The sequence below is a fragment of the Pteropus medius genome, unplaced genomic scaffold (genome assembly GCF_902729225.1).
Source record: "Pteropus medius unplaced genomic scaffold, Ma_sr-lr_union100, whole genome shotgun sequence".
NCBI lineage: Eukaryota > Metazoa > Chordata > Mammalia > Chiroptera > Pteropodidae > Pteropus > Pteropus medius.
In genome coordinates this window covers 18,182,311-18,200,087 of record NW_024356249.1, presented here as the reverse complement: position 1 = coordinate 18,200,087, position 17,777 = coordinate 18,182,311, and the positions used below count along the sequence as shown (strand labels likewise).

Sequence of the window (17,777 nt, the reverse complement as noted above, 5' to 3'; positions counted from 1 at the left end):
TAATTTTCATTTTCTTTTTAGAGCAGTATACAAAGATGCTGATTTATATCTATTAGACTCTCCTTTTGGATACCTAGACGTTTTAACAGAAAAAGAAATTTTTGAAAGGTATGTTCTTTGAATAACTTGTTATGGTCATGCAAAAAGACAAGGAATGACTATACCATCAGAGACTGCATATTACCCCTTGAGAGATATGTCAAGCATTGTGACTCAGTATGAAAGAATGTAACATAACACTTACTCAAATCTGATTTTCTCTTCACAGTCGATTCAAGATTACTTCCGTGAAAAGTTCTGACTACCTCATGCTAAACTAATTTCTTCCATTGCTATTGCTTGTTAAAGCAATCACTATCTCTATGGTTTTTACAATATTATTGCCTTGTGTCATTTTATTTTAATTAGTTATTATAATTAAATTTCATTTGCTTTTTTTGTGTGTGTGTTAGAATTTTAATCTCTCTTCTCCTTAGATAGTAAACCTTTTAAGTAATTAAATAAGCTGACTGTTTTAATGTTTAATGCCAGTGAATGCTCAGACTATTCATCTATCTTAGTACTTCCTTCAGAAACTCATCTTCAGGCTCACAGAGCTGGGGATTTACATTTCATTGGAGCTTCCGATAGACCCCAAAGTATAAGTTCCTAAGTGGAACAGTTAGTTAACTATATGACTTAATTTTAAAGTTTCAAAATTACTTCATAGGCTATAAAGTAGTTTTTAGGAGAATTATCATAATACTCTTCTAGAAATAAAGATTTTAAACAATAAGGATGTAGATGTATATTTGTATAAAATGGTGGTATTATTTCTGGAAGCACCTTTCCTAGAATTTAGTTAAATTTTATACCTAAGATACTATGTTTACAATACTGTGACTGTGATAAGTAACTTTCTACCAATATAAACTTTGCTAGCTATGCTAGTATGTTAGAGTACAATCTAGAATGATAACTCTTTCTATATGATATATAATGTTTTAATGCCTAAAAGAAGTTTGTCTTTCTTAGATGGTTCTAATCAGGATTTAGAACCATCTAGACTGGAGGGAAATGTTATTAGAGGAGGGTCAACTTATCCATTTCTCAGGTTTGTTGTTGTTATTGTTTTAACAAATCAGATTGGCCTTAATGTAAGTTCTTGAGAACTAGATTAGAGGTCACCTTAAAATGTAAAAGGAAATTAACAGAGAATTTAAAGGACCAAAAAAGCTCTGACGTTTTAGAAGGTATATCGAAATATAAACTCCCTGCCCCCCAGGAATCTTAAAGTTCATCTAACAATTCTCTCATTTCCTAGATGAATAAACCAAGACCCAGATCAATTTGCTCAAAGTCAAACATTTATTTAATATAGGTATTTATTTACTGTCATTCTAGGTCTGTTAACACTCCACTTTACAATATAGAATACTATAATAATTTAATTATATAGTATTTAATGCTATACTAACTCAAGAGGCACCAAATCAATTACTATTGGATATTTACTTTTAGAATTATTTTAAGTGTAATAACAATATTGTATCATAGAGGTTTTATAGAAGAATACCTTAATAAAATGTTAAAATGCAATACATATAGTATTGTAATAAAGTGTTTATAAAATTGATGTCTTATTTATATCTTTTTATATTCTTAAAGCTGTGTCTGTAAATTGATGGCTAACAAAACTAGGATTTTGGTCACTTCTAAAATGGAACATTTAAAGAAAGCTGACAAAATATTAATTTTACATGAAGGTAGCAGCTATTTTTATGGGACATTTTCTGAATTACAAAATCTACGGCCCGACTTCAGCTCGAAGCTCATGGGATATGAATCTTTTGACCACTTTAGTGCAGAAAGAAGAAGTTCAATCCTAACTGACACTTTGCGGCGTTTCTCATTAGAAGGAGATGCTGCTGTCCCCTGGAATGAAACAAAAAAACAGTCTTTTAAACAGACTGGAGAGTTTGGTGAAAAAAGGAAGAACTCTATTCTCAATTCAATCAACTCTATAAAAAAATTTTCAGTGGTACAGAAGACTCCATTACAAATGAATGGCATTGAAGAAGATTCTGAAGAGCCTCCGGAGAGAAGGCTGTCCTTAGTTCCAGATTCTGAGCAGGGAGAGGCCATCCTGCCTCGAAGCAATGTAATTAACACTGGCCCCACATTTCAGGGACGAAGGAGGCAGTCTGTTCTGAACCTGATGACACACTCCTCAATGAACCAAGGTCAGATCATTCACCGAAAGACAGGGGCATCCACAAGGAAAATGTCATTGGCCCCTCAGGCGAACTTAACTGAAATGGATATATATTCAAGACGATTATCTCAGGATAGTGGCTTGGAAATAAGTGAAGAAATTAGTGAAGAAGACTTAAAGGTGTGTACAGATTGTTAGCATGTTTTTGTTTGTTTGTTTGTTTTTGCTACAGAGTGCAACTGGGTGGAATGTAACCAATAGTATGTAACAAAACTTACTCAAATTATGGGTTTAGCATGAGGTTTATCTTAAAATTGCAAAAATGCAAGGTCCGTAATGATGTAAGCAACTTTAAAATGTAAAAGAATCAACTATTTTCTTTTTCAGTGGATACATCTCTTTCCATAAAATGTATTGTAAGTCAAAGCAAGGACTGCTGTTAGGTTTACTAGGCCGGTGATAATCATTATCATAAATTAGAAAAATTACAAATTGTTAAAAATTATTATAAATCTGCTTTATTACCACTTCAAACCTCTGTGGGAAGAGGTGGACTATAAATAAATATACAGAAAATAATAGCTTCAGTTATTTAGAGACCAAGTAATATTTCTGGATAGAGCCTGTACAAGCATCTAGTCTCTCAATAGGACCAATTTACATTCTGGTTTTACATTCTGGTTTATATATCAGTCTTACCAGAATTTAATTAGTGTGTGTTTCTTTATCTTTCAAATTTGCTTTATACATGGGATTTCTGGACAGGTTTCTTTTAAAGAAGGTGTGTGAAACAACATATACTGGCACTAACCTTCAGATAGAAAGTTTTTTTTTTATGTTGTTTTACAGAATAAAATACTTTAATTGTTAAAATAGGAAGCAATATACGAGGAGAGATTTTGTTTGTTAGTTTTTACTGGAAAAGTTTTTAAAGCTCTTTGGCTGAAACAGGCATCGTTTTAATGAATTGACATGTTTAATAGCATGAATCAATTAAGAGTCATTTTACCTTTGGCAATCACAAGTCATTTAACATTTTTGGACCATAGTTTCCTTCTTTGTAAAAATGAAGGAACAGAATAAATTGTCTCTAAAATACATACTTTCAGTGTCTTATAATTTTTAAAAGATTTCCTAAAGGATAATTTATCTAGGTGGTTTCAATCTGAATGAATTTCTCAAACCTGAGCCTTTAAATTTATTTAAGTAGAATGTTTTCTTTAACTAATAATAGTTACTATTTATTGATTGCTTCTAGTGCCTGGTAGCATATACTTAGTCCCCATTACTACTCTAGTACGTACTTATCGTTATCCTCATCTACAGATAAGGAAACTAAAGTTAGGAAAAGTTCAACTGTCCAAATTCAAGCAGCACCTAGGAAGTCAATGGTGGACTCCAGATTCAAAGCCAAGTTTATTTGACTCCAAAATTTTTTACCTAACCAATGTCATAGGACTCCTTTCAAGTTCTAGTGCTTCTTCTATGAATTTTGTTGACTTCATAAGAAACAAAAGTATCTTTTTCCTTTGGACTATCTATAATTATTCTTTTTCAAATTGTTGAATACACAGGACAAATAAATCTACCACAAGACAAATAAAAAATTCTAGGGGAATATACTGAGGATTAGAATTATATAACAAATCATAGCTGGCAAGAGATAATCCTAGGCTACTGACGAATGTACAAGCATCAGTTGGCCTTCAGGTCTATTGGGAGATTTCTACAGCTAGCAAAATTCCAAACTATATTTGTCCATGGACTCCTGAAGAAATAAGTTAAATCAAGGGGAGTTCTGGGAAGCTTCAGGTTAATAGTACCATTTACTTGATAAGAGGTGTGATATTGGTAAGCGTTAAAATGGTGTAACTGTCCAAAAATAATAGTTATATAATCAGTGATACATGTTCAGAATTTTGAAGAATTACAGTGTTTCTCATTTTTCAAAAAGCTATATTGTTCCAGTGGACATTATATTGGCTGTGGAGTGACACCACACATCTTTCATTTGGTTTATACTTGAAATTCACTTAGCTTCAAATAGTAATATTTCCTTATTTCCACACATTCAAAATAAAACCATGATGGTGGTGTGAAACTGTATAGTCTTATTGTAATAATCATGATTATGTTTTTCAGGAGTGCTTTTTTGATGACAAGGAGAACATACCAGCAGTGACTACATGGAATACATACCTTAGATATGTTACTCTCCACAAGAGCTTAATTTTTTTGCTTATTTGGTGCTTAGTTATTTTTCTGGCTGAGGTAAGAATTTTCTGTTATAAAATATTACTGTGATTTAAAGTTAAATTAAGAATAGTTAGAAGAATATATGCATATATATGTACATATTTATAAATGCATATACATAAATATAAGTATATATATAACTTTACACTGTATAATACCATGTATAGTTTCATATAATTCTTCTGTTGCTATTTTATTTCATACATAGCGTACAAAATAAACACACATATGAAAAGTTTTTAACTAATAGTCAAAACCTCCAAGTAGAATGCCTTCATATGGATTGAAATTAAACACTGAAAATCATTCTGTACTAAATTTTAAATTCATTTGGCTTTATGTATTGCATTATTAAATATGCATGTGATAAATCATCACCTTTAAATGGTTGTTTCTTCACAATATGAAATAGACATGTTAGTGACTTAGTAATCATTGTAAATAATCCTTTCAGCGATTTGAATCACCCACTTGCACACAGAGTTTTTTTGTGTTCAATGTCACCATTGTGATCTATTTTCTATGCCCCTGCTGTCCTTCACATCACCAGTTTTAAAAAAGCGGGGTCGATGAGGAAGGGGGAGGTACAAAGAGCATATAAGCCACAGGATCAGTTCTACATCAACATTAAGAGGTTCCTGAAGCTGATTGATGGATGAGGGTTTTGTCTAGCTCAGTAGCAGCTACCTAAATGCCAAAAGGGGCTTGGCAGAGAATGTCTGCTGGTGAAGGGACTTTGAGGCTGAGTGGAGAGCTTTGATCTCCAGTTGTCTAAAGGAGGCAACTGTAACTCAGAACCAGCAAAGGACTTGTCATGATGGAACTTGGGATCAGTTTCGTTAAATCTTTTTATTAACAAAATAAGATGGAAATCCAGATTTTTCTGTAAAGTTTTCCTAATTTTTTGATGGAGGTAGTCATTTAAATAAAAACAACAAACGCTACAGGAGCATAACAAAACACATCTGTGTGTTGGATTTAGCCTGTGATCCTTTGAATGACCACTTACTCTAGATATTTATTCCAGAGGACATGGCCGGATGTGTCCTAATATACACCTGAAATCTAATATGAAGGCCCACACTTAGAGAAGAAAGGAGGCAGCAGAATTGCCTCTCCTGAGGCCGTATGAATGTATACATAACTAAAACCAAACTGATGACTTTTTCTTATTGTTCTGCTGTTTCTAACCTCAATTAAGAGGTCTACATAAAATATTATCACTCCTCATTAACTAAGTTAGTATTAAATATCTACAAAGATGTCCCAAAAACTTGTATATACTACTTCACCTCTAAACCATTGGTTTCCATTTGACCTTTGGGTTCTGATGATATCTCTCCTTTGCCATACTACAGTTTAATTTAGTTTTTTTTAATTAAAAAAAAAAACTTCAGTTACAATTGACATTCAATATTATTTTATGTTAGTTATAAATTACATATAAATTATATATAATTTATAAAGTGTTCCATCCCTCTGATTAATCTGGTACCCAAATGGCACCATATACAGTTATTACAATATTATCAACTATATTCTCTATGCTGTACTTTACATCCCTGTGACTGTTTTGTAACTGCCAATATGTACTTCTTAATCCCTTCACCTTTTTCACCCAGCCCCCACGAAAGCCTTCCTATCTGGCAACCATCAGTTTGTTCTCTGTATCTATGAGTCTGTTTCTGTTTTGTTTGTTTATTTTGTTCTTTAGATTCTACATAAAAGTGAGATCATATGGTATTTGTTTTTCTCTGTCTGACTTATTTCATTTATAATACCTTTGCAAATGGTAAGATTTCATTCTTTTTTTTCTTTTTTTATGGCCGAGTAATATTCCATCGTATATATGTGCCACTTCTTTATCCAGTCTTCTATCGATGGACATTTAGATTGCTTCCATGTCTTGGCAACTGTAAATGATGCTGCAATGAACGTAGGGATGCATATATCTTTTCAAAATAGTGCTTTGGATTTCTTCAGATAAATACCCAGAAGTGGCATTGCTAGGTCAAAAGGTAGTTCTATTTTTAATTTTTTGAGAAACCTCTATACTGTTTTCCATAGGGGCTGCACTAATTTGCAGTTCCACAGTGTACGAGAGTTCCCTTTTCTTCACATTTTCACCAACACTTTTTGTTTGCTGATTTATTGATGATAGTCATTCTGATAGGTATGAAGTGATATCTCATTGTGGTTTTAATTTGCATTCCTCTGATGATTAGTGATGTCGAGTATCTTTTTATATGTCTATTGGCCATCTGAATGTCCTCTTTAGAGAAATGTCTATTCAGATCTTCTGCCCATTTTTTGATTGGATTGTTTGTATTTTTGGTGTTGAATTGTATGAGTTCTTTATACAGTTTGGCTATAAACCCCTTGTTGGATGTATCATTGGTGAATATCTTCTTCCATTCACTAGATTGTGTTTTCATTTTGTGGATGATTTCCTTTACTGTGTAAAACCTTTTTTGTTTGATATAGTCCCATTTGTTTATTTTTTCTTTTGTTTCCCATGCCAAAGGGGATATATCCAAAAAATATTACTAAGAGCAATGTCAGAGTTTACTGCTTGTTTTCTTCTAAGAGTTTTGTGGTTTCAGGCCTTATATTTGTCTTTAATTCATTTTGAATTTATCCTTTTATAGGTATAAGAAAGTGGTCGAGCTTCATTTTTTTTCATTTATCTGTTTAGTTTTCCTAATACCATTTATTGAATAGACTGTCTTTACCCCAATGTGTATTCTTGCCTCTGTTGCATAGATTAATTGACCATATAGGTTTGGGTTTATTTCTGGGCTCTCCATTTTGTTCCATTATTAGTCTATGTGTCTGTTTTTATGCCAGTACCATGCTGTTTTGATTACTATAGCCTTGCATTATAGTTTGATATGAGGTACCCTATTATTATTTTAAATTAGTAAACCAAATGGAGGCTTGATATGAGAAGAAGTATAGCATAGTGCCAACTCTGGAATCAGATTGACCTGGCTGTGAATTCTAATTCTGTCTCATTAACACTGTGAAATTGAACAAATTAGTTAACCTCCCTGATAATCAGTTTTCTTATCTATAGAAGGGAGATTGTAATAGTACCAGTTTCATGGGCCATTTTTGTGCATTAAGAAACATGATTATAAAGCACTTAATGTAGTACTTGGCACATAATGAGCCATGCTAGCTGCTGTTTTCATTAATGTCCTTAAAGTCATATCATAGTTGTAAAGCTCAAGATAGTTTAAGGTGAACAAGTTCATAACACAGGTATAATGACAGTTTCAATAATTCCTTTTGCCCTTTAACAAAAGTATGAGGTGGGGTAATTTGATACTCCTACATGAGTAATAATTGTATTGAAATGTATTTTAAATTTACCTCATTAATCTTTGTCAGTCAAGCCAAATGACCAACATTAATGTGAACAAATTCCAGTCCTGTGCCACATTTAATCTCAAACCAGCCCTTTATATTGTTAATGTTTTGAACCTTTGCATTGAAAGATCACATTTCTTTATTATCATCAATTTATAGTGTTACATTAAAAAAAATGATCTTATCTGAATATGGTGGCGATTTATGTTAATTTGCAGGACCTTTGTCCCATGTAACTTTATAGAGTTGAACTTGTTTCTTTCAAAATTGTGTATAATTAGTTAATTAACTAATGAATGAACATTGAATTACACATGCACATTAGCTCGCTTAAATTATTAGCTCACTTAATTGAGAAGACATTGGTCCTTTGTCTTCAGGCTAGAAACTAAATTACAATAGAGGATATAAATGCTACATAACTATCCATCATTAGTTGAGCTCTCACATATCACAAAAAATTGTCATTTCCAATAAACAAAACAATTGATAATGCCATTTGCTAGGAAAAAATAATATAGAAAATAGTGAGCCTTGTTGGCCAGTATCCTGGAGGAATTGCCAATTAACTGGCTCTCAAAATTTTGAGTAAAAAAAACTTGGTGGTAGTGGACAAATACTCATTGTTTTAATTATGTACACAGTCATACAGCTAAACAACTCATTCACTGATCTTCACATTTCTTTTGCCTTCTTTTAATCAAAATGTATATAATTTTTATTTTTGATTAAGTTCCTTTCTTAATAGCATTGTACCCCTTTCTCATTCTCACTGAAATATTGCATCAGTGCTTTGTGTCATGGTACAGGTGCATCGCACATTGCATCATGCATCAGGGAAACTGTTTAGTTCTTTTAAATCTTGTTTAGAACCTCATACTCATCTTGATCAGAGAACTTAAAGAAAGGTTAAGATACATTTGTTTCTTGATGAAAGTGATTTATCCATTTTTAGTTTTCATAGAGGCCATACTTCAATTTAGAGTTTATGATTTTATAGAATAGGTTCAATAAGCTTCTCTTTATAGAGTGAAATACGTAGCCTTTTAATTTTTTCAAAGTGCTAAACTGAAAAATTTAGTTTGGTCTATTCAGTTTGTTATCACTTATTATTAATGTGTCATTTTTATAAAAGAGCTTCAGTCTACCATTTTTTAAATACTATTTTCTATACTATAGGCCAATATCTTCAGTAAGTTCTTAAATATTAGCACCAGGGATATAGGCTAAAAAATTTTTATTATGTTTATTTTTCTAGTGCTCTTGCTTGTTAGTGCATTATTGACTAGATATAGAAAAAAATACAAACAATAGATTAGGAGACAGTTTCCTGATTCCTTTTACAGCAACCAGAAGATATTATTATTGACTGGAGTATCAAAAAAATCCTGTTTAGTGCTTTCATTCCATGATTTTTAAGAAATGTATCAGAACTGTATCCTATTCTTTTATGATTTCTCATCAATATGTTAATGAGGAATTCCCGGTGGCTTTACATTGTTAGTAAAATGGGCATGTTAATATACTCCCATAATACCACTGCTGCTATTGATTGACAGTAATCCTTTTAAGGCAGCTTTACCTAGCATGGATCTAAGTTTTAGGGCATGATTTGGACCTGTGAAGCATTGAAATCGTATATTAAGTCATGAGAAGGTGTCACTTTACTATTCACGCCCGTCATTTATTCATTCATTTACTCATTCAACAACTTTTTTGACTTCCCTCAATATGCCAGGAGCAATTCTGTGTACTATGTGCACAGAAAAGAACAAAATCGAATTGTACAGTTGGAATACACTAATGTACTTATGTTTATAATGTTAACAGGATATTTATAATGTTGTGCTCCTTTGGTAAAACTCAAAATATCAATAGTGTTTTAGTAGGTATTCATTTAACACAGATCTCATTTTGTGACTTAGGAGATAGTGCCGAATTGTGTAAACATACAAAGCTTGCAGCATAAATTGGTTTTGACTCTTCATCTTTATGCTACATAACATGTCACCTGCTTTTTCAAGTGTGTTTTCTATATGATCATTGCATACTTTTCCCTCTGTTGATATTTGTAAATGTATTTTTATTTAAGTAAACTCTTATCTATCCATTCCTTTATTTATTAAGCACGAATATACTAAATGCCAAATGTTTACCAGGTTTTGTGCTCGACACTGAGGATACAGTGGGAAAGAGGACAAATGACTGCTCTTCCCTCTTATAAAACACATTTTGAAGGAAAAGATAGATAATAAATACATATTGATGGAAATAATTACAGAACATGATGAGTACCAGAAGGAAATAAACTGCATTAAGATAATGGTGGGAAAAGGAGAGTGGACCTAGAGGCCTTTCTAGGGAATAATATTTACTGACACCCAGAGGATAAGAAGTCAGACATGCAAAGGATTGGGGCAAATGCAAAGGTCCTGGAAGATTTTGCGAATTAATGGAAAGTGAGAAAGGCCAACATAATTGAGGAGTGGGAGAGAAAAGTGAATAGCATGTGGTGATGTTGGAAAAGCAGGCAAGATCCAGACTCCCAGGACCACAGGCTATGTTAAAGAGCTTGGCTTTTATTTTAAATGCAACGTTTAAAATTTTTTTTTTAATTTAGTTTATTGGGGGTGACATTGATTAATAAAACCATATGGGTTTAAGTGCACAATTCAATAATATATCATCTGTATATTGCATTGTATGTTCACCACCCAAAGTCAAATCTTCCGTCATCACATATTTGACCCCCTTTACACTTATCTGTCTCCCCCGTAATAAATAAATTAAATGAATAAATAAATAAATAAATAAATAAATAAATAAATAAATAAAAGGCAAGGGCTTCAGGCAGGATATGGTATGATCATTTTTAGCCACTCTTTCGGCTGTACATAAAATGGATTGGATGAGGGCATGAGTAGAGGCAGGGATATCTGTTATGACTGGAGGGGATTGCTATTATTAAGTAGACTTAACATCCAGACCACTGAGAACCTTAAGCCATATTTACAGGCCTCTGCAGATATTCCACAGTGAATATTTAGGCACGTCTTCTCTGTAGCCTATCAAAGTTCTTGAGCCTTTTATGTTTTTGAGCTGTTTTTGAGCCTTTTATGTACCTGGACTTACTACATTGCCTTTGGCAGTTTTCTTCTCTTTCACACCTATTTTCTTTAGTTATGAATACCAGAATTGTATCTGGCCAGGGTTCCAGATATAATTTTTGACACCAAACTGTTAGAGTTTTACTACATATATGATCAACTTTCATCTATCACATCTCCTAAGATGTTTAATAGTTCACTTAGCAAATAAGTCTTTCAAATACAGGCACTTGTCTTCTCCTTCCATATGTGCATACTATGATAGCCTACACCCACACTCTACTTCTTTTAGTCATGTAGACAAACTACCAACATAATTTTAATACTGACCTAGTTTCTAAATACTGGTTACTTCTTCTTTTTCATCTTGGGGCTGTTTGTAAAGTTCGTGAATTATCACCTTGGCCATTCATGGATCTATCCTTAGAGAATGCCATCAGCAGGTTCCTGATGTCTGACATGGATATGTAATAAGTCCTCTGTCTACACCCCTCCATAACTACTAGTTATTACAGTCTATGCACGCACTGTCCAATACAGGAACCACCAGCCACATATGACCATATAAAGTAAATGAAATTAATTAAAATGACATAAAATTTAAAATTTAGTTCTTCAGTCACACAGACTAGCCACATTTCAAGTGATCAAGTGCTACACGTGATAAGAAATTGTAGAAATTTCTATTGGACAGTGCTGATTTAGACTGTACTGTTTTCTATGTGATATGAAAAAATGTTTTAAACCCCCAAAATCTTAAAATAATGACCTTTTTGCTTTTAACTTTTATTCGTACAGAACTGTCACTCTATCATAAACCGCATGAACTTTATAACTTGAAAACATTTAGGAAATGAAGTGATAGAACTTGCTTACTCAATGTTTCTGTATGCCCCAAGTATTTTTACTAAAGGAATTGTGTCAAGTGCTTGGAAAGTTTTTGTTCCGCTTGATAAAAGCAGTTTGGATTGGAGGTTTCATGTCTTCATCTACAAGTAGTCTATCCACTAGAGCCAGGACATAACTTTATATTACATGGATTTGACAAGTTCTTTGGCAAACTGCTTTGATTATTGTTCCATAGTAAATATTATAAAATATATATTTTGAGGATTTACTCACATCTAGTTTATGTTGGCGGTGACAGCATTGTTGATGCTCTTTTAATTGGAACGAAGTGTGACAATAGTGACCAAAGAGTGACTCAGAAATACACTCATATCTAGGTTCTTGAGTAATTTGATTAGTCTTAGGAAATAGGAAAACATTTGTACTGGAACAAAGACTTTTGACATAGATTATTGCTGAGTTTCTTGTCATTTTAAATTTACTTGAATTTTAAGGAAACAAGGAGAGGTTTTTTTTTTATTATAATTTTTTATTTTTTTTATTAATACGGTGCATGAAGGCTATGTGTACAATGAAGAAAAGTAGGAAAGTAAGAATGATACCATTAGATTTTTCATCTTTATACTCCTATCTCATATGTGAATTTAACTAAAACTGATATGCCTCTTTCAAGTAAAGTATAAGACTTCATAATGCAATTTCCCAATTAATGCTAAATGTTCCTAATATGTTTTTATATACTATTAAATACTTAAGCTAAATTTGAGTGTGAAGTAAGACATAGATTTCTTACGCCAAGCACATTTGTTTCTCCCCTATTTATTTTTGTCATGTGTTCATTTTCAAATTATTTTACTCACGATTTCTTGTTTTTTCTATTTGAATTTTTGATACAGTTATTATTGGGCAAATTGTGTAATTTCAGTTATTTCTGGTGTTACAGTTTTGGTGGCATCAACAGAATATTGTTTCTCCACAGGGTTTAGAAGACTAGAAAGCCAAATTGAAATAGAATAGAGTACTGATCATTTAAATATCAAAGGAACTAAAAAAAAAATCACGATTGTTAAAAATAATGTTTTATATAGTTATGACATAAGACATTTGTTCCTCAGCCAAAAGTTTCTACCTGAGAAAGCCCAAATAGTACCAATAGTGTATGTTTTCCCTTGAGTGCACCTTATCTTTATTCATAAACTGTGAAGTTTTGTACTGTTAAGACTTTTAACTGATTTTCATAAATATTAACCTCATTTCTTCCAATAATTAATTGGTCTCATAGATATTAGTCCCTCATAACCATTGCATGACAAGTAAAATTATTTATCTGCCAGCAGGCTGATTTTCATCTCTTCATAAGAAACAAAGTTTATTTCAAACATTTAAGTGTAATCTTAGTTCTCTTGTGGGGTTCAATGAATAGTTTCTGTTGAATGAAGAAAATAAATAACAAAGTATTCAATTCAGTGAAATTTAAATTCCATTAACTTAAGATGTTCTCACCACAAATAATGGTTCTTAAAACTTTTATTGCAGCTGCTGGACCCAGGAAAGCAAAAAAAAAAAAAAAAAAAAGGAAAAGAAATTGTGTATATTTTGATGTTGGTCATGGTAGAATTAGAGGAGGGTATGGAAAGAATAGGTAAAAAAAAGTTGGAAAAAAATCAAGTGTGTATTGTTCCATTCCAGGTGGCAGTTTCTTTGGTTGTGTTGTGGCTACTTAAAGAGTGAGTATTCCATGTCCTATTGTGGATTGTATTTTGTTTTCTGTTGATTATTTGGGCTTTATTGTAACATCCACTGCGCTTCATTTCCTCACAATATTATAGTAGTGGAAAATCAAATTCTTTTGTTTAAACTTGTAAGCATGTGCAGTTCCTGCAGCTTTTTGCCAGTTTCTAAAGGATTTTGTTGTGCTTAGTTTCCATAAAATCTAATGAAAATATTTAAAACAACATTATACATTAGTATTTTTTCTGAGTACTTAATAAAGTTCATTTTTATCTCTTTTAGTGGTGAAAATTTTATCTCCTTTCTTGCAGTAGTAAATCTTTGAGGTTAAAAACATAAGTTCTGCTAGTGAAATACGTTGTGTTTCTTTAGACACAACTTCAGTTTCATTTACATATATTGAAAATTCAGTTGGAAAGTTTGGTTGCTAAATAACAATTTCCCTTTCCTTTACAGCACACCTCTTCAAGACAAAGGGAATAGTACTAAGAGTACAAATAACAGCTACACAGTGATCATCACCAGCACCAGCTCCTATTATGTTTTTTACATTTATGTAGGAGTAGCCGACACTTTGCTTGTTCTGGGAGTCTTCCGAGGTTTACCACTGGTGCATACTCTAATCACAGTGTCGAAAATTTTACACCACAAGATGTTACATTCTGTTCTTCATGCACCTATGTCAACTCTCAACACACTGAAAACAGGTATGCGACTGGGTATACAAAGTGAAACTGCTGATCCACCATCCAAAGGGTTGGTAAAGGATACAGGCTTTCAGTTGTAAGATGAATGAGACCTAAGGATTAAATATGTAACATGTCACTATAATTGATAACACTGTCCTGTACTGTAATGTAATTAAATTTGCTTAAACGTTATCAACAACAAAAAAAAGAAAAGGTAGATATGAGAAGTGAGGGATGTGTTAACTCGATGGGAGGCATCCTTTTACAATACATACATATATCAAATGATCACATTGTTCACTTTAAACATTTTACGATTTTATTTGTCAGTTATACATCAATAAAAATAAAGTCACAGAAGGTATGAATCGTCAAATAAAGGGACCAAACATTTTTAAAAAACTAAGGACCATAAAGTACATGAAAAGTAATCAATTTCGTTACCTCCCCTTTAGACAAATTCACATTTGAAGTTTAATAAGAAATTCCCCCAAGTTTTATTCTTAGAGGAGTCTGCCGAGCACTTACTTTGTGTGGCACTAAGCCAAGGGCTGGTATGAAAAGGTGAATGAGACACAGTTCTCTTCCTAGAAGAACTCACAGACAAGGGAGAGGCGGTAGACACAGAAGCATGTGATTATAAAGCAAAAAATAAATTTCAAGATTGAGATTTTTAGATGATTTGTATCTACAAATCTCAAGATATGAAATATCCATCAATTTTTTCTGGCTAACAAAATTTCAGTGTTAGTATTCAGGAAGATCTATACAATTATTCTGAAGCCCTTGTGTGTCACTAAAGCCTTGTCTCATTTGAATGTACTCGTCACCACCATCTGTTATAGAGCTAAGAAATGTTAGACCTAAAAGGGAATGTCAGATTACCTTGATCCAATGATTTCATTTTTTATGGAAATACTGAGATCCAGAGAAGGTAGAGGATTTGTCCAAGTTTCCAGCCATCAGAAATGGCCAATAAGGCATAATGGAAAAAAACATGGGCATTGTTTGAGGCCTGGCTTGTCCCCATAAGAGTGATGATCACGGGCAAGTTATGCTTCTGAGCCCTGAAAAATGAGGTCTTTGTGAGGATGAAACAAGGCAATCTACTTGCTCATTACATAAACAACATGAAATAGATGTCAATTCCTCACTGTCTCTCCCTCTTAAAGGGCACCGTTCCCACCGTGGCACACTTTCCATTCCCCTCTCTACCTTCGGAGCTCCTCTCCCTTAAGTGCTGCTCACAGTTGGTTCTGAACCGTCTCTCTTCTACATTTAAATGGTTACCATTCATTTCATTTTCTCGGTCATCTTACTTTCCAAACTTTAACCCACTTTGTAGGATGATTCTAAAACATCTCTGATTTTACATTTCTCCTTATTTATTCTCCTGAGAACTGAAATAGCAAGATGATCTTATAATATCTAGATGTCCTTTTCCTACCCCTACCTGCATCCCCAATTTCTGTATGTAAAAATGATGCTTTCTTTTAAAAACCATTGCTATTACTGATTTATGATTCATTTGTTTTCATTATGTTGCCTAGATATCCTCTGCTGTACTTGGTAGCAACCAGTGTTTCTTTGCCTTGTGTATTCTTTAGTTTCAACAATTGCCCTTCTGCAATTATTTATTGACTTTGATTTTCTCTAATTTTGCTATTTAAATAACCTTAAGGCACACAGACACATAGTAGGTGCTCAGTAAAGTATTTTGAATGAATTAAAATGTGAGTGCATATTTTCAGAGGACACTACTATTTAAAATATAGTAAGTACCACCAGAATGATATTTTTTTTCACTAAAGTGAACTTTCATTTTCTGAACAGTATAAATATCATAGGTAAATTTTATCCATTTTTGGTTAATTTATGGAAAGATATGCAGGTATGTTTAAATATGCTAAAGGAAATATTATTGATTAAGGCAAGAGATAGTAACCTTAATAAATCTGCATTGAATAATTTCTACATATAAGGCTTTTTACTGAGGGCTATGAGTGAAAAAATAAATGTGGCTTGGTCCTACTGACCTCTAGCAGTTTACAATCTAGAAAAAGAGGTGTGACATGTATACAAGTGACTGTGATATAAGACATGGACATAGTCATTAAAACACAAGAGGTGCTGACAAGATGTATTAGAGGTATTAAGTGTGTCCAGAGGAGGAAGGGATTAATCTGATCTGGTGCAAACATTGACACTTTCTTGTAGGAGAGGCGTTTGAGTTGGGCCAGGAAGGAGACATAGATTTTGACAAGCAGAGATGAGGGGAAAGGGTTTTCATGCAGAGAGAACCACATGGGAAAGGCAGGGAGGTAGGAGAGTGTAGAGTGTATTTAAAGAGTAAACCAAGAAGGGGATTTAGTTACAAAATTAGTCACGAGAATGTAAAGTACAAAGTGGGGAATATAGTCAATAATATTGTAATAACTATGTATGGTATCAAATGAGTACTAGACTTATGATTGTGATCACTTTGTAAGATATATAAATATCTAATCACTGTCGTACACTTGAAACTACTATTGTACGTCAACTATAATTAAAATAAGTTTTAAAAAAAGAATAAACCAATTTGGCTGAAACAGAATGTTTGAGTAGAGGAAGCTTGTATTAGGTGGGTGGCTTAAGGCCAAATCATGTAAGGCATTAAATATTAAACTAAGAATTTTGGACTTTATCCTGCAGTTAATGGGGAGTGGGGGGGTAAATGATAAGATTCAATATCACTTTGTTTGTACAGTATTATATTATATTTTATCTGATTATATGTTTCACTGCCCTCAGACAATGAATTCCTTTAGGGCAGGGGGCATGGCCTATTTCACCTCTGTTATTTCAGTGCCTAGCATTGTGCCTGGCACATAGTGGACACTTCATACGTAACTCTTTTTCATTGAAGGAAAAAATGATCAGACCTATAAATGTGAGTCTGGACTTTATAAGACAGGATAAAGCTTAGATTGCCAATGAAGAGGGCAGAAAAAGAGAACATGGCAAAGGAGGTTCGTATAGTGGCCAGTCAGGGAGTGGGGACAGCCCCAGGTTCTGCAGAGGAGTGTCAGACAGGTGTGGAGGTCAGAGAAGGAGAGGGAGAGCTACTCTGTGTGGACTGCAGGTGAAGGGAATGATGAGAGCCCATACAGTAAATTATTAAACTCAGGCTTGCAGGTGTGAGACTGTAATAGGATGAGTGCCTATTTCTGACATAATTTGTGGTAGGGGCTCTTTTAAAAACATGAGTTTTTGCCTGAATCTTACAGTATTTTATAAAAGTTTAAAAGTGGGAGATGGTAACTTGAACATAGTTACTTAGAATCTTTGTACAACACTAAAATTTTGTTGTCCTTTTTTATCTGATTATATGCTAATCCTTGTTTGAGTTATGAATGCTTCTGCTGTGATCCAAATTTATCAAATATTGGTATATCTTTTTAAGATTACTGGTTTCTGAGGACCTTATCTTCTTTTATATTATAGGTGGGATTCTTAATAGATTTTCCAAAGATATAGCAATTTTGGATGATCTGCTGCCTCTTACCATATTTGACTTCATTCAGGTTTGTAAAAATA

The 17,777-nt window shown here is 33.1% G+C and overlaps 1 protein-coding gene across 1 annotated transcript in view; it reads left to right on the top strand.

Annotated features, from left to right (window-relative positions):
• Positions 1-17,777, top strand: part of CFTR (CF transmembrane conductance regulator) — a 155,010-nt gene that overhangs the window by 83,009 nt on the left and 54,224 nt on the right. Inside the window, exons 13-18 of the mRNA XM_039860787.1 lie at positions 22-108; positions 1,648-2,374; positions 4,337-4,465; positions 13,468-13,505; positions 13,966-14,216; positions 17,685-17,764. Of these exons, the coding sequence (XP_039716721.1) occupies positions 22-108; positions 1,648-2,374; positions 4,337-4,465; positions 13,468-13,505; positions 13,966-14,216; positions 17,685-17,764 (1,312 nt within the window). The remainder of the gene's footprint in view (positions 1-21; positions 109-1,647; positions 2,375-4,336; positions 4,466-13,467; positions 13,506-13,965; positions 14,217-17,684; positions 17,765-17,777) is intronic.